Consider the following 18,215-nt stretch of genomic DNA (forward strand, 5'->3'; position numbering starts at 1 on the left):
GGGAATTGTGTTGTCTTTACTTATGGTAAGAATACTAGTTAAACTTAAGTATTTGGTGTTGTGTGGAAAAACTGGAAAATACTTCAAGGCTATACCTTGCTCTTAAATTATTAATTTATTCCATAAATAAGTAGTTTTTACAACCTAGGGTGATGTCTTCACATTCCTTGAATTTCAACAGTTTAAAAAAAAAGATGTCCATCTTGTATAATTAAAACATCTAAAAAAAATTTTTTGCAATAAAGTTATTCTATAAATGCAATAATCTGGACATAAAAGTATTGTGTTACTGGATGTTAGAAATAAATGACAACTTCATCCTGTGTTGAATTGACCAGCATTCTACAAATGATAAAAAGGCTGTGATTACCTTTATTTAAAATAACACCCATTTAGTTACATTCCTGTGTGAGTTATGACAGATTTGTAATAAGGAATGTCCTACAGTCCTACAATGTCCTAAGTCCTACAGTTTTACATGTGATAGAAACATAAAATATTTAGGATAGAAAGGTGACTCAGTCCAACATGACAAAACAATGAGACAATCATACATAATTATTAAAACAAATTTATTGGTTATTTTTAAATAGAGAAATGTCATGGAGATCAAATTCAAAGAAATCCTGCTGTACTGGTATTGTGCCCAGCAGAGGTGAAATTCACTCACGAGTCATGTTTGAGTCATACAGATACTCTGAAAGGTGTGTTTGCTGTGATTAAGGGCGTGAACTCCCAGGATTGACCTACATAGACCAAAGCTACCCGAACAAAGTCAAAACGTTTGAAGAAAATGTTGGGCACAATTTCGATTGATTTAGCTTGGCAAACTCAAACCATGATGTTCATTCAGTCTGTGGTTCAAACTGGAAACGTTTTAGCAACAAAAAGCTGAGGTCAAGCCCCCTGTCATTGCCTGGAGCTTTTCTACAGCTTTCTATCAGGAAATGAGAGGCAAGGAGGAAGAAAGAAGAGAAACATCTGTGCAAATGTTTTACGGGAGGAGCCTTGTAATTGTGAAACCAGACCATACTCAGCAGTTTCTCACATTTTACAAGTGGGTGTCGAAGAAAGGGGGTTGGAAAGAGATTCAATATGGGGAGTTGAGCAAACCTTGAGAACCACAGGTGTGTCAGCCACCCTTTGTTTAGTCGCACTTTGAGATATGAGAGCAGTTGAAGGACAGTTGGTATATCTGCTTTTAAAACTGGCAAAAGTCCCTATAGTTTCTGTCCTAATTGGGATTTTGTTAAGTTTAGAACTGCAAATAACTTTTTACATTGTTCACTAATTCAGGCGATCAGTGTTCCGTAGAGCCCAAGGTGATGGTGTCAAATGATTTTTTTTTGTTTTGAACTCAATCACTGTTTTAGAGGAGGAAGAAGAATTTTAATTATTCATATAAATGTTCGTTTTTAAATATGAAATCAGATCAGTTTAACAGTTTTATTATAGAATTCATCGCTAAACAAAACATCTGTCAATTAACTGAACAGTTGACACCTTACAATTGTATTGTTGCAGCTCTACTTTATGTAAAGATTGGGTATTATTAAATGTGAGGTACAGTATGTAGGAGTGAAAATGAGTCAAAGTACAGTATGTGGTTCAGACTCGACTCAGTGTGCTGACTACTGCCAAACAGCTGCATCGGTTTGCACTCCTCTGACAGAATCCTCAGTAGTGAGACCTTGCACTCCTTAGAGGACAAAGATAAGTAGAGCTGAAAGCAGAGAGGAATATATAATACAGACTTCTTTAGTATGACTTTGATGTGTAGCTTGTCCAGTTGGTTTTAAGTGAACCTAAAATAATGCATGCATTCAAAATGTTGCTTTCTAATTGTCTTGATTCCTATTTAAGTCACATAAAAATGATCTTATGACACTGTAACACAGATATTTCTGACTAGTGAGGAATAATGCCCAATGGAGTCTTCTTTTTCAGGTAATAAGAGAACTGTCCCATAATTCCCAATGATTGACATCTTGTCCGGCATGATCCTGCTTCAACTGTTGTCACTTACACAAGATAAAAATCAGACCATGAATTCATGTTTTCACACATTTCTGCAATCAACATCTAGAGATTTGTTGACAAGCCAAAAACTCTGCATACCTTGAATCACCCGATGCGTTAACTTTAAACAGAAACAATTATCATTAAATACAAGGTTTCTTATACAATAAAAATGTTTGTCACCCATAGACACAACTTGGCAACAGGAAATACTGTAGTCATAGAATTCTTTGGCTCAGCTGTGAGCCAGGAAGCTAACAGCATGCTAGCAAGATTCAGTTAAAACATTTTTGTATGGTTCTTGTGTTGAAAAGCAAGACTGGACAGCATTCCAAATATGTCACCTTTTTTAGATTAATACACTGCCTTCTCCACTTCTTACAGTCTTAGGAGTCTGAAGTTATCGGTTGACAAGTTAAACCCTAACTTAATAGATCTTTCTATAATAAAGTGTGATGGAGCTGTATGGCCACAGAGACGAGTCGACCCTTATTTACTAGATTTTATATTCCTTCATGGGGATATTTTCCACTTTTTGCTTTTTTTTTACGAGAACACCACGGGGTGAATCCCTTAGAATATTCATACAGCACTCACCTTGACAGACCTGCACTTTTGTGTGTGTTGGGCAATATAAATTTAAATACGGATGAAAAAGAAGTACAATGGAGCATATTAATAGCTTGTGTCCTTAGTATAGCAAAATAACCACCATAATAAAAGTGGGAGGGGGGATGGTGGAAGACCCAAGTTTATCGATCACGTGTCTTAAAAAGATGTAGAGCTCGCGTCAGAGATCATTGTCATTCCCATGAGACGTTACCTTAAGCATTTGGGGTAAAGCTGAGGTTAATTTACGCGTGCAGTCCAATGTTACAATGTTACAATTCACTTAGCAGACGCTTTTATCCAAAGCAATGTACATCATAGAGTAGGTACAACACTAATCCATTCATACACCACCACAGTAGCAATGCAGGGTTAAGTGTCTTGCCCAAGGACACATCGGACATGTTGCTCAGCTGGGGATTGAACCCTCAACCTTTTGGTTGAGAGGCAACGACTCTACCAACACAGCAGCCCCAGCAGTCCAGTTACTGTAAAATAAATTCAAACATGATTTACTATAAGTTTTAAATAAATCAAAGATTACTGAGTGTAAAGTAAGTGATTCACAGAGATGATAGATTCAAAGAAACGTCTTTTCAACCACATGAGCAGATCATGGGTGTGGTGTCTCCAAACTAAGCAGCATAGATTATTCTTGTCTTGTCACATTCCTCTGTAGTCAGGAGGAGTAATCAAGATCATGGCAGTTATTCAGTGACGTGCGTCACTTTAATGGTTTCCTCATGCAATTTAACATAGACTGTGTCATGTGTCTCATTTCATGAGATTTGTATGACTGAGTTGGTCTGAAGTAAAGCCTCCAATGGCATGCACACACAACATGCTGCTTTGTGGTCAGAAAGTTTCCCAGGAGAAGCCTCTGTGACTGTGTGAGGCCAGGCAATGATGCATGAGACACAGGATTTTAACACTCTTGACATGATATCAATTTGTTTTTGTATTGCAAACTTTACTAAATGGTAAATTAGTTAACCATGATGCATATATACTTAATCATGAATTGACCCTTTACATGGTCCTTTTATGCTAATATGTCTATTGTTACAAAGCTATTTTATGATGAATGCAATCAAAAAGATTACATCGAATGTCTCCCTAATGCTATGCTTTAATATAACAGAAAACTAAATGAAGCCAATGAGAATGTATGAGGATTTATAAAACAGCTGCAGTGCTAAAATAATCCCACTACTGTTACACCGAAGTCTAACAGACTAAGCGTCTCTGTTCTATATTGTTCTCGTGAATTATGGTAAAGCAAGATTTAATTTACTTTTACAAAGGACGGTCCAATGTTTCTTGTTGTTAAGGGAGATAAGAAAGGAAACTCTGATGCACATTTATAGAACTGGACTGGCTCTTATCATTGCTGCCAAATCAATATCCAGTCAAGGACCATAACAGGTAGAAGAATCATGAACCCACAGACAAGTCAGTGGTCAGGTAGGCAGTGAAAGGCAGGTAAGCTAGGCAAATGCAAACTAGATTGGCAAAGATAGCATGCAATTGGGCGGGGATATAACCTGCTGTACTTACTAGGGAAATGGGGGAACAGGTGTTGCAGAGATGGTTAGGCCAATGACAGGGAAGGAGTTACTGCAGGGCAAGAGGGAGTGGTTGGGTCGGTTATGACAAAGAGTTGTTTAAGGACAGGGAAAAGGTTAGAGCAGGTTATTGAATTAATAATTATCTGGATGAAGTCAAAAGAAAGAAGTCTTTGTTCATAGGGTCTTTGATTAGCACAAGGAAATAGATAAGGGTAGGGATTATCAAGATTTACCTCACACTAATCAAACTATAAAGAAATACTAGACTTGATCATTGCTTCATGAAAGCAAGATTTAAAACGAGACTCTTGCATTGGTAACCAGTAATTGTATCCAGGAGCCAACCCCATAAAATAGTTTAAAAAGATAAATGGATTTTCAAATGTTCAAAGGTAAGAACATTGTGCAGTTAAATGCTGAAGTGCAGTCTGTTCCACGGTACAACTGAAATGGCTGTTGAGGCTATCATTGACTTTATTTCAAATTACATTAGAGTACATGACTTAATGGCATTTGGCTAACCAAGGACTGTAACCTAGTAAGGCTGCGAGGCTATTCATAGTTTGTCTACTGTATGTCCATGATAGCAAAGCAATCTGACACACTATTCTGACCCTGCACTGTTCACAGGTCTATTCCCAGCTAATTTGAACTCTCACACATGCAGAACTTGTGAAGGATAAAAAGGATAAGCTAATATTATAATTGTGATACATTATGGAGTCAACTTGGAGTTAAAGCAGGCCCAACCTTGTAATTTATGGGACTTGAGATCTCATGAACTCCTATTTATAGATTAGAAACCAAGCATTAAATTAGGTTGTGTGGTTTATCCTGGTTTGTTCAAGGAAGTGTTGGCATATCTATGCTACAAAGCAACGTGTACAGGGTTACAGTATTTCTCACTGTTAATTTGCATTGGAAAGTTCCCCTACCAAAATGACTTCAACTTTGAATAAACACAGAAATACCAGGTCTGTTAGTTGTAATTTCTTGCATATTTACTGATTTTGTTTGTCTTCATCTTTCATTAAACACTATTCCCCATAGGTTATTTTAAACCAATGTTTTTTTAGCTGTGAAAACACCCAAGATATCTCCCAAGACTAACCCATCAGACATGGACCTGTCACACATGTCCCACACTGAGGGAGGTGGTCTAACCTGCTCTCACAGTTGCAGAGGAACTCAGCTAAACGTGAATGACGTCTTCACACCATCCCTTTTGTTGTTTGCATGAAATAAACCGCTTAAAGTTCAAGTGAACAGAGCCTGATATTTTTTTTAAATAAAAATACCCAATCCAGAGGATGTAAGGACATTTGTGGGAGAGTAGTGCATTATGTGTAAAGGGATAAAGATGTGATTCAGGGACTTTCCCCTCCATGATTTCTCAAAAGCAAGGTTTAGTATTTTTCCCAGCAAATTATCAGATTTTAAAGATTATTGTCACGAAGCCATGGTGTTTATTAAACAATTTTAAAATTAAACTAGCTAGTTGTTCATCTCAGGGAATTTAAAATAATTTTAAAATGGGAAAAAGTATATAAAAGTATGAAAAGTTAGAATCTGTATGAGAAAGCGCCATAATACTTATTCGGTCTATAATGGAGAACAGACAATGGCTTGGTTACAGGAGCAAATCCACATCAGCTGCAGGCGTGAACATCACAGCTCCTTTTTTTGTCAACATGACCTGGAAAAAGCCAGATATACTCTTATTAAGTGCACGTGGCTCAGACATTAAACAGACCTTTAACATGGTACATGTGCAGGGTGTTAGCTAGAGTCAAACAGAGACACAGAAATGTCACTCATCTGGATTTCTTTAACCCTTACATGAGACTATTGGAAGTATGCAAAATATTCAGTGGGCTTTTTCAGTTTCATTAATAACAAGTCAGGGTTTGTGGTCACTGTTGGACATCTGGGCTTGATTAGTGCGTAACAGTTTGTTACATAATCTCCTACATTTTTTTTCCACTTTAAACCTCTCTCCCTCACCACTAAAAAAGTAAAAACAAGAGATATATGGAGTAGTAATCTTGTATATCGTTTTGTTACTGTAAATTAATCCTTTTTGTGAAGCCTAACTGCTCTTTGTTTTGGGTAAATGTTACTATTTTCTTATTAATGCTTTAAACGCAAAACTGTGATTGTGAAGGCAGTACTGCTCTCGAGGCCTGTGTCCACTAACAACCTGAATTTCACATTGACACCGTATACCGTTGCAACGTCAGGAAAGCTGTCACATGGAACTTCTGCTTCCCTTGGTATAGTGACCATTAAGTCTGATCAAAATAACTCAGTGCTTCTATTAAAGGAAATTTGACAAAGAAAGCAAAAAACAACAGATTAGCAGTAGCCTTAAACCTGTTAATTGTACCCTTGAAAAAACTAGTCTTGGTGCATAATATTATGGTATACAAGGGATATGATCCAATGCCAAAATTTACCTTAAAAATGTGACCATCTGCCTTCAAATAGTTTTATATTGACAGTTAATTTTACAATGTTTTAGAGGTGCTAACACCAGACACACATGTAAAAGGTGAACTAGAGAAATATATCTAGGTATTTCTGTAGTGCCCCCGTAACTTTCACCCTGGGTGACCCTCTCCCCTCTTGCAGGATGAATCATCGTGCTGGTCTTCAGCTGAGACGCTCCGCAGAGGATCTCTGAGCAGCTGAGCTCATTACCGAGGTCATGGGCTTCAGATTAGGAAGACAGATTTACTCTCAGAAAGTGGGACGACACATTTATTCACTATGACCCACTGTCAGTCTTGAACACCAAAATAACTTATTTTGTCATGTATCGGATGTAATGAAACAAAAACATTTCTCTGCATATGTTTAAGAGTAAATGCCAAGGGAGTTGTCCGTTTGTTTAAGGTGATGAATAAAGTTTTATTTTCTAGTGTTGACATTTATGGCTGACCTACACTTTTAAATCAATTGAGGAGAAGCAAAAACACATCCCCCCTCTTTATCATAATGTTCCTTTTTATTGATCTCTGATTTATCAATATAATTTCATTAGGACATGTTCAGGTGTGAGGGGGCAGTGTGGTGCTTGTTTTTCTATCTTTGTGAGGACTAACGTGACATTTAAGAATGAGGAAATGTCTGACAAATGGGGGGTTTGTCCTGTCTTCACTTCCTCAAATGACTGTCTAGTTGCTAGTTTAGACTTCTTTTTGGGGTTCAAGATTTAAATCATGTCAAGAGGAAATTGTAGAATGAATTGTTGTTTAAAAAGCAAGGTATACATATACTCCGTATTAAAGTACCAGTGTGTATGCGTGTGTTTGACTCGTGTCAGGGTATCGTAAATGAGAAATGGGCGGGGAAAGACGAGAAGGATGTTCACAATGTGGACATATTTCAGTCGAGTTTCTGCAGAAGGAGGAAGTGAGTAATACCTGTGGACAAACTAGAGATAAGAAGGTTTCACTCTGGCGAAACTGAAAATCTGATAAGATGATGATGACGAAAGAAAAATTGGAATGAGTCAAAGGGTTTTATTTTCCGAAATGATGTTTAATTTCGTTGCCATTTCGCTATTCTACCAGTAAGCGATTCCCTCGCGTTCGTCTGCAGGTCAGTAGCGCCCCCTGCTGTTACTTCTTCAAACTGCAGCAAAAGTTGTAACCCATTGTCTGAATGTCTCATGACGCTGTGAGGGAAACTTACAGTCTATGGTGTCAACAGGTCACAGGACTTCATACTAGACTACAGATCAAAGTCACCCTGAGAAAAATGAGTGACATGGCCCTGTTTTTATTCAGTCTTTATTTATATTTACATATTTTTGAGGCTATTTTTTAGAGCACATGTGATTACATATAGCCTATATATTTACTACAAATGTCTTAACACAATATCACAGTTTATCTTAACACTAATAGTAGACAAGCAAGCATTCTGTGAGGATTTTTTTAGTTAGTTTTGACTTTGTTATAACAAAGATTTTTTTTTTTTGTTGGGTACATGTTTTTATTTTATTCAAAAAGACCAACCTGGCTCTTTCAACAATCAAATTCATAATTTATTGAGAATCTTTGCTGTGGAGAAAAGTAAAGCAGTTGATCACTTTGTCCCCTGGCAGCATCTTCAGACATTGATAAAAACAATATAGCCTAGCATCAGTATTGCCTCTGATGACCAACCCTTTGCCTTTGAAGGTTATAAAGGGAAATATTCATTTAAGTCTGTCTCCTAACCAGATACAAACTTCTAACAGAAGCTTTAAATGAAATATTAGGAAATAGCCCTAGCCATACAGGAGTTAATTTAAAGTAGGCTACACAATGAAAAGTATTTCATAGCCTATAACTTTAGGTAGGCCCTATACTAGATGGATTCAAAAACATTGCCTTTTTTTAGATTACAAGAAATTTGCCTTTAAAACTTTATTAACTAATTGGCATAACAGATTTTCCTGAGAAACATGGTATCCCTACTAATCCAAACTGTATTAGTCCAGCAGATGGTGGTATTGCACGATTAAACCATAGACTGTAAAAATAATAATAAATAGCGGGGCGTGTTACCAGGGCTCCTCCCACCGGACCCTACTGCGCAGACTCTGGCTCCAAATGACGTCAAAATCGCAAGACGGAAGCGAGACGGAAGCGCCCCTAAGCGGCATATTTTGGCTTCAAGAACGTTGAGTGGGAACAGTTTTCGTAACATCAACAGAGGGTCAATGAGTGTGTTGAGGAAGGAGTAGCCAGGTGTGAGGGACATGAGTGTTTAATGCATGGATGTAGGTTAACTGAGCATAAAGTCATTTTAAATGCCTCCATTTCGCTTATGTTTGCACTGACGGATGTGTACACGTGGAAAGCGGAAACGACCGTGTTGAATTTTGTTGCTGTATGTGCTTATTGAACTACTCGAGGACGAGCAGAGAGAAGCGACAAAAGGTCGGTTTAACCCTGCTTAACTTTATGCTGTTCACAAGATTTATTAGCAAAAGGTAAGTAGGCCTAAGCTCAATGTGTGTGAATCATTAACATTAAGAGTAGGCTACCAAATGCATTGCTCGAAGTTATCTGTCCAGTTAATTGTTAAACCAAACCCCATTTTAAAATCAGGTGTTTGACAGCAAATGTATATTTTTCACAGTGAAAACGTTAGTTTCAACATTAAAAAGACTGCTGTCTTATTCGCTTTGATGTCAAGTAAAATTCGGCATTAGTCATTAACTTTGATGCCTCGAAGTCACATGAGCGAAATAAGAAGTAACACAAAACCTTTCTTTTTTGTCTTGTTATTTAAACATTTAGACTATTTTAAAGAACATTTCTGGCGTTCATCTGCTCGACTTTGGGACACACTATAGTCCTGAAGTAAACAGTCATTAACTCGAGTTAACAAGTCAACAAAGTTGCCCTTTTTTCAGCTGTCTTTGTGATTGGCTTGCTCTTGGCGTCCATCATCAGCGTCACGTGGTAGTGACGTGGCTTATACGTGTGCTCTAAAATATTGAACCTTTAAATCGTTATATGTCCTATTTGGTTAAAACAGATATGCTTATAAATGTATAACGATTTCTGGAAACTTTTTTACAATTAATTATGGTAGTTGTTAGTTAAAGTAGCAACACTGTAAAAATATTTCTACCAAGTAAAAGATTCGTACTTCGAGTTTTACCGTAATCTCACTCATGCTCTTCCACTACAGAATGTCCTTCACTCCTCCCCCTCATGTCATCTGGGAGTCGGAGGGTCTGTTGGCCTACCTCCATCCCCAGCCCTGGACCCCAGGATCTGTTGTTCTGGAGAGCAGCACCCCTGGCAGCCTTGGAGGCAGCATCTTCCACCTGGAGAAGCGGGAATTATTAGCCTGGCTGTTGGGGGCGAGAACTGTTGCAGAGCTGCTGTGTGACAGACTGACAGTAAGAAGGTGTGCGCTAGTCAGTAGACCCCGCAGAGACAGACCGGCACAGGTGAGTGTTGTATGGCCTGAGGATATTCTGATTTTCAGTCCATGGAAAGCAAAAGAATAATAAGTCTGATAGAAAATAATGTTCTGTATTTGTTTTGATGCTGAGCAGTCAAGCATTTGTTAAATGTTAGTCCTGTACTCATGTGAGAGCCTCAAAAGCAATTACTAGAGTTATTCCCTGGTGGTAAAACCAGTGATTGTATTAGGATTTGTAACTACAATCCCATGAGTCTGAGCAGCAAATGTGCTCCGAGCACCTAGTGGGAGGCATTATTAACAATTATAGTTCTTGTGGGGATACAATGAAAATATAAGCTTATTAATTTCAAGGGATTTAAAGTGTAAATAAAAAAATAGTTTTGAAATTATAAATGAAAAAACATGTAGACATTTTGTTTGAACCTGTCATTTTTTTTTGTAAATAATTTCAAATGGTTAGGTGTTAAGTTGGGGAAAAAAATGTCATTTTGAACAACTAAATACACATTTATTACAATTTCTTCAGATCCTTGTCCTCCCTCTACATGGTCTTGATGCAGACTGGCGCCCTCACCTGGCCGAAGATGAGGAGCACAATGCTCAGGACCCTGGATACTGCACCTCAAAGACAGCTCCCCGATGGAGTGACTCCAGCTTGTCAGACATTCAAGCTAAGATTAGAGCCAAACTCCCACTACCTGACGCTCCACACAATCTGACTTTCCTTGGGGATGATCCAGCTCACCCCGGTCTGTTTTCACGCATCGTTCGTGGGGAGGAGCAGCAATGGCGGGTGTGGGACGATGAAAGCCATGTTGCCTTTTTGACTCCTTTTCCAAATTCTCCGGGTTTTACTGTACTGGTCCCACGACGGCCATTGACCTCAGATATATTCAGGCTAGAAAAAGAGGACTATGAGAAGCTGGTACTGTCGACCCTGAAGGTGTCAAAGCTTCTGGAGGAGGGTTTAGGTGCCTTTGGAGTGGGGCTTATTTTTGAGGGTTTTGAGATTGACTACGCCCACGCCAAGTTGATACCACTGTTTCTACCTCCATCAGGGACAGGAGATGTCAGCAATAAATCATCACTTCCTGAGTTTTACCAAACTTACCCTGGGTATGTGACGTCAGAAGATGGACCTATGGCCAGCCAAGAATGTCTGAAGGAACTCCAAATGAAAATTACTCGGACCTAAGGCTTATACCTACAGCTCAATAGTTGCTTTTAGCTGTAAAAGGAATCCCTCTCTGCCTTAAGTGGTAAGAAGAAGTACGTAAACTAAACGTACAGCTACTATTGCAAAGGCTACAGGCTGTAAAGGTTTGCATGAATAACCTTAACTTAATAATAAAAATATTATAAATAAACTGCACGGTACATTTAAGACTGACATAACCCTTTGGAAATGTTCCTTAAATTTAAATTGAACATATAGTTACTAAAGAACCTGAATACAATAAGGATAGACCAGCAAATTGTAAGAATTTCTGTCTTTTTCTAATTTATTAACAAAGTAAATTGTAACTAAAAATATTAAAATTCATGTACAGTTAATGATTTGTAAGGACGTTATATCATCATTCTATCCCTCTCCAATTATCAGAAACATTAGTGATTCTTTACAATCATTTTTCATTCTTTGACAAAATGAAGCTTTACTTCAGTGTAAAATTATGTTTGTATAATCAGCATTAAATGCTATGACAAAGTTCCCTCGTGGAGTAAAATAATAAAGACCTTCTGAAATCATAAAGCTGTCACGATCTTTATCTGTTGTTGATGGACGTTGCACTGAAACCGAAGCTTAATTAAAACTGAAAATGGAAAGGAAAACCACAGACATAAATTACATCAAAGCATTTTCACTTGAACACCACTTGTTTCTTAAATGTTATTATTCTAGTGGATACAATTCTAATCTTGAAATTTTCCAAATTGAATTCCCTCAAAATAAAAACAGTTACAATGTAATGCAATCATTAAACTCCCTGTTTGTGTTCCTTTATTAATTGCAGTGTGTTTTGTACTTAGTTAACCAATCACACAACCTGCAGGCTCACGCATTACATTGACGCTAATTGGTCCCAAAGTGGATTCCTGATTATTAAGCTTAATTAATGACTTGCTAAGTGCTAAATCAGTGCTCTCTAAACCCGATTCCCCCCAAGGCTTTCATTAAAAGGGACACAAATAGGCCTCTGTGTTTTTGAAGGGGGTTTTTAACAGCGGTCGCCATGGCAGCTAAAGAGAACAAACGCAACTCTTCACTCAACATTCTTTTTTTCTTACTCTAAACCTGTTCTGTGATTTTATTGGATGTACTGAACATACATTTAAAAATGTAACTGCCTTAGAAATGTTTGCTATCATATTGTGTAATACATAACAAGGTTGCAGCTTTTATTACATATTAACACACCTTCATTACTTATTATCCCCAACGTGAAACAAGATGACGCACTCTGCTTTTGGATAAGTGTCCTAACAATGGATTTAGAAAAGTGCGCCTTTAGTAATAGTAAATGCAGATTTCATTTGCGGCTTTCACATAAATTCAACATTTTTTTCTCACAGTTAAACAAATGACAAAAAGATGATACTCTCAGTCAATAGTCAATCAATTATGAAGTTATTGTGATAAGGCTTTGCAGTGCATATCTCTTACAGGGTAAGAACCTGAGCATATCCATTTTTTATTTTAACAAGACTAATTTGATTCAGATGAGGCTTAATCACACCATGTCATCCTGAGGCTTCTTAGAAACACTCTGTGCACAGCACCTGCCTTCCACACGCTCCATCTTTGTGATGTAGAGGAGAGGCTCAACGCTGCAGCTCAGATCCATGATGGCGAACACGCTGATGCTGATCTGGCAGCGGAATTGCAAGAACGTGTAGTAGGGCACAAAGGGCATGAGAGCCACAGGGGGCAGGTAGTTGGCTACGATGATGCCGAGGATGATCAGAACCATCTTGAAGGCCTTCTTCTTCACTGGGTGCATCTCCTCCTTTCCTGCCACTGAGCGTCTAAGGACCCAGATAACAGAGATGTTGCAGAAGACCATGACCGCAAAGGAAAAGAGGATGACACCACTGAAGACCTCGTTGACACTCATGACTCCTAGGAAGCACTTGGTGAAGCCGTAAGCTAGAATGAAGCCCCAGACCACAACAGATATACCAATGCGGATCTTATTGTCTCGTATTCCACTGAAGAGTACAGGGTGGACCACAGCCATGTAGCGGTCTAGGCAAATACACACCTGGAACAGCAGATCCATTAAGGCATGTTAGAGTATAGAAATGCTTTTAAGTAAGAGGTAAGACAATCTGTTTGAGTTTGTGTGGAGGGAGAGAGTTACATTTGACTACAGATGTGATGTACTCAACAAAACAGTTTCAAGATGTTAACTGACCTGATGTCATTTAACAATATGTCTGAAATTAACTATTATATTGTTTGTGACTTGAAAGGGGTTGAAAAACAAAACAAATAATTTATTTTATTTAAGTCTTTTTGGGCCTCAAAGGACCCGGTATTATATGGGCAACAGGTAAAAAAGGCCATGGTCTAATGTGTAGTTTCATAGAAGTCCTAGATATCAAGCATTGATCAATCTGCTGTACTGTATGTTAACATGTGTAAAAACTCACGAGAAAGAGTGGAGCTACATCTTTGATCCCGTAGGCGAACCGCTGAGAGTACCAAATGCGGCTGTCATCCAGTAGTAGCCTGTTGGTCATCTCTATTGGCGTCATCAGACCGAAGTATGCGTCGAGAATGGCCAGGTTGAAGATGAAGATGTCACAGGTGGACGCGTCGCTTTTCCTGGTGGCAATCTGCCAGATGACCAGGAAGTTACAAGGTGTCCCGACTGCCAGGTTAAACACCTTAACCCCGAAGTAGAAAATGAAGCCGTAAGGTGCAACTGCGCATACAGGGAACTGATACCATGGTGGAGTTCCACGGGGGCCACCAGGGCTGGTGGAGTTAACATAGAGGCTGGCAGATGGGCTGAGACTGGAGTTGAACATTGTGGAGAGGAATTTGCTTCTGCTTGAGGGAGAGGCTCGGATGCTAAGAGAAAGAAATTGGAGTAAAGGGTTAGTTATACTTATTTACATTTCAGTGACCCCTAAATAGGCACTTCATCAAGATGCAGAAAACCTACTATTTATTCTTCAGTCACATATTAACACTCTCTTCAAAGAACCCCCACAAGGAACAACACCAGTCAAAAGCAGTAGAACCAGACTTCAGATAAAAACAAACGTACCTTAACACAATTCCTTGTGTCATGCAGTCCTAGTCCTCTTCTAGTCCTACAAACTTTCTTGCGCACAGCACATTATCTGTGCGGACAGAATCTTATAAAGACGCTCCACGGGGACTAATGCCATGGTTGGATTGGGCCCGTCTAAAAGGGCATTGTTTCTCTCTTGTTGTATGATTGGGTGTTAATGCAAGTAAGGGTTTCTGAAACATCTTGCCTGATTGGATGGTTTGGATATGAACAACAGGGAGGTTTTAGATTTAGTTTGATAGGGTTGGCCATAGTGTCCATATATAGACATATTGTTATACATGCTGCATGAACAGAGATTTTCGCTTTCTTGTCATATTCTCTAGTGCTTGAGTCATTCATGTGTTAAGACGACCCTTTGCTTTTGAGGAGTCTATATTGTTAAACAACCTGCATGAAGGCTAATAATGTCCGCACAATCCATTCAATTTCACTTTTGTTGTGTGGCACCAAAGTGTTGATACGCCTTTGCCCGGTTGTTGCATTATGAAGGCATGAGTCTTGTAGTTTCGCATTGCTTCTGATGTGTTGATTCTTCTTCATTTCTGGAACCTGCAATGGCATCAAAAGGGTAATCTGATTGCAGGGTTGTTCTACAGCCCCGCAGCTGAACATTTGTTCTCACTGATGCAACTGTACACTTTCAGTAAACAGGTGATGCAAGGTCAGCATAAATGAGAAATCTAATGCAAGGTGTTACTGATGTTCTGTGGTAGGCGTTGAGAATACCCTGTTTAGAATACGCGATTGCAAAGTCATGACAAACACCCACTTGCATAAGTTATGTTGTGATGTTATTTTAAAATGTGTCATTACATAACTGACTAGATGAGTGTCTACGATGAGTTTGGAAAAAGGTTGTATCTGTGTTACACAAATTTATGTTAGAGCTATGCAAAATAACTGATACATTTTATTATATATAAATGCTGCATGACTCAAGAATGCAAACAGGTGTAGGTCTTTGCTGCATGTGCAAATGCCATGAGAGAAAACGTCAGCACTGGTTAACACTCATGTAAGAACTGAAAAGGAAACAAAAAAAACATTTTGTAATGCATGCCAGGACAACTAACAGCAAAGATGACACAGTTCTATTTTTGCTATTTTAGTATTTTAATCCGTCACCCAAACATTTGTCTTGACATTTGAAAAAATAAAAGATCAAATATTAAGGTGTTAATGTCAATTCTTTTCTGTGGGAAAAAGTCCAGATCACCAGGACCCCACAAGGTGTTAAGTTATTCTAAGGATAATAAGGTGTTACGAATATGTAAAGTTTATAAATAATAATAATGGTTTGGTAGGGTTGAATTCACAAGAGGCTCTGAATGTGCAGAAGAAAACAAGCGTGTAGACAATATGTATGGCCAAAGACTATAAAAACATTCTGTGGCATAACTACTCATTTAACAACAGACACTATCAAAACAGAACTTCGCTAGCAATAACAATAATTGGTTTAACGCACGCCATTTAAGGGTATTTGCATCACGTTACCAAGCTAGACAGAGTGCACAAAAGAACACCTGCCATAAGATAAATACAATTTGCAAAGTATAAAATAATGTTTGTGGTGATTGTGTGCAAACATACAACACCAGGATAATGCAGCAGGACACCAATATTACTGTGCTGGGGGGAATAGACAGATCTGGGAGCTAGGTTGACATGAAATGTGCTTAAAAAAATCTCACAGGGTAAGTGAATAAACGTTACTATTTAATGCTCTACAGTAACCGAAAAAAAAAAATCGGAACAATGGTTATTTTGACATGGTACTACAAAAATAATTTGTGTACTTTTTTGCTGTTAGTAGTGTCCTAGCAAGCTTCAGGCTCTTGGTGAAGTTTATCCTGGACCTCTGATAGTACTTACTGGGACAGCTAATGTAATTGTATCGGATACAACTAAGTTTTCTCAGAGGAAAGCGTAACAGAGATAACTGCTAACACTTTTGACACAACATATTTTTTTACCGTGAGAACATGTTCAGTGTTATGAAATTGCATCATTGGTTCATTTAAGTAAAGTTAAATATTTTCATCTTCTGATGCAATGCAAATGCACTCATAAATCCAATCTCCATAAAAAAAGAATCGTTGTGAAAATACCTGGTAAAGCATGACTTTATAGTAGCCTATTTACAAATCTGCATCATTACATCATTACTTGTTTGGGCATCTTTTAAATTTAAAGACCAATCAGATTAAGTTTCTGTAGAAGGCGGTGAGATTCACTGAGTGGTGTGAGCTTTGGGAGGGTGCTGAGAACCTAGACATAGAAGCTTCGCCACAGGCAAACTTGCACTGGTAACATAACTCGGGTGGCTGTAGCTCAGTGATTGGTCATCTCTCAGCCGGAAGGTCAGGGGTTCAATCCCCAGCTCCTGCATCCCCACATCGAAGGGTCACTCAGCAAGACATCACATCCCAAATTGCTCCAGCTGCTTTGTCAGTGGTGTATGAATGGATGTAGTTAATACTGATGGATACTTTCACCTAACAGCCACAGTGTCAATGTGGTGTGAATGGGTAGGTGTCACCGGCATTGGAAAAAGCGCTTTGAGTAGTCTGAAGACTAGAAAAGCACTATACAAGCTCAAGTCCATTTAAAAACACCATTTGCTTTTCTTTCATTCTTAACACACCTCTAATGTGAGTAGAAGTTGATGTATCCTCTCTGTTCACAGATAATTCAGATATTGACAGCACCTTGACCTTTGGGTCAGCCAAAGTGATGGAAAATTTGAACGGCAGCAAAACCAGTAATCAGACCAACACAGAAGCAGATGTCAGTGTACTTATCTGGTACCTCATGCCCACTGTAGTAACAGTGCCAACACTGGGGTTACCAACCAATGCTCTGGTCTTACGCCTTTTGCTGGGCAAACCTGGTGTCTGCTCCACCTCAGAGATCTTCACACTCAACCTGGCAATTTTTGACTTTCTGTTCTGCATCATGGTGATCGTTGAGTACAGCCGACTACTGTTGATTAAAACGATGGAGGCCTATAACTTCCTGGCTTGGGGTTTGAATCAAGCAGGAGGGCCATTGTTACTCTGCATGTTGAGTTTGGACAGCTACATGGCTGTCTGCCATCCCCTGGTCTTCTTGCGGCTCAAAGATCCAAAACTGCGACTATTCTTGTGCCTGGGGACAAGTGTTTTAACTGTTGGATCTTGCGTTTTGGTGAAGCTCAAGTCGTCGTTCAAGTGGAAAGTCATTATGGTGCTTCAAAGCTGTGTCATAGTGATCATATCAACCTGCAACATCCTGATTCTCAAGTCCCTCCACCAAGCCGGGCCAGGCAAGAAGAAGGTTCATCCTGTGAAAAAGCGGGCATTCAAGGTGGTGCTGACTGTGTTTGTGCTGGTCAACATCCACTATATCCCCCCTGTTATTGAGTACCTGATTAGAGAGTTAGGTCCCGAAATTTTTAGGCCCTTTTCATTCCTCACCTGTGTGGCCTACATAGCTTTGTCCGTGAGCTGTTTCGTTCAGCCTCTGAGTTATCTTATCCGCACCAAACGACTACCCAAGATTAGATGTCTCTGTGGCTCAATTGCGGAGAAAGAAACAGTGGCAACTGTGGCAGCGTTGCAACCTTCATGACATGTAGAAACCAACATAAGGGAAGAGAGTGACTTCAAACAACCTGGGGACTTTAATCTTCATCCTATTCTGTCTTTTTTTTGCCATTGCTGCAGCTGTTTATGTGTTTGTTGAAGGAACCAAGGATGACAGCAGGAACTGATACTGATAAGTTGTTCCTGGATTG

The 18,215-nt window shown here is 38.9% G+C and overlaps 2 protein-coding genes across 4 annotated transcripts; one reads left to right on the forward strand and one right to left on the reverse strand.

Annotated features, from left to right (window-relative positions):
- The first annotated feature begins 7,602 nt into the window (after window positions 1-7,602).
- On the forward strand, window positions 7,603-12,135 carry LOC132987229 (uncharacterized). Of its 3 annotated transcripts, none has more exons than XM_061054152.1 (3): window positions 7,603-7,799; window positions 9,888-10,152; window positions 10,657-12,135. In XM_061054152.1, the coding sequence occupies exons 2-3, from the start codon at window positions 9,889-9,891 to the stop codon at window positions 11,323-11,325; spliced, it is 933 nt and encodes a 310-aa protein (XP_060910135.1). In that variant the 5' UTR covers window positions 7,603-7,799; window position 9,888; the 3' UTR covers window positions 11,326-12,135. The 3 variants fall into 3 exon arrangements, with proteins under 3 accessions (XP_060910135.1, XP_060910144.1, XP_060910125.1); XM_061054161.1 differs by lacking the exon at window positions 7,603-7,799 and adding an exon at window positions 8,876-9,127; XM_061054142.1 differs by lacking the exon at window positions 7,603-7,799 and adding an exon at window positions 8,878-9,180.
- A 727-nt stretch (window positions 12,136-12,862) lies between these two features.
- On the reverse strand, window positions 12,863-14,430 carry LOC132954358 (G-protein coupled receptor 4). The gene is made up of 3 exons (XM_061026906.1): window positions 14,408-14,430; window positions 13,785-14,208; window positions 12,863-13,393 (listed from the first exon to the last, which is right to left on the reverse strand). The coding sequence occupies exons 1-3, from the start codon at window positions 14,428-14,430 to the stop codon at window positions 12,863-12,865; spliced, it is 978 nt and encodes a 325-aa protein (XP_060882889.1).
- Window positions 14,431-18,215: the final 3,785 nt, after the last annotated feature.

This window comes from Labrus mixtus, chromosome 2 (assembly GCF_963584025.1).
Source record: "Labrus mixtus chromosome 2, fLabMix1.1, whole genome shotgun sequence".
Taxonomy (NCBI): Eukaryota; Metazoa; Chordata; class Actinopteri; order Labriformes; family Labridae; genus Labrus; species Labrus mixtus.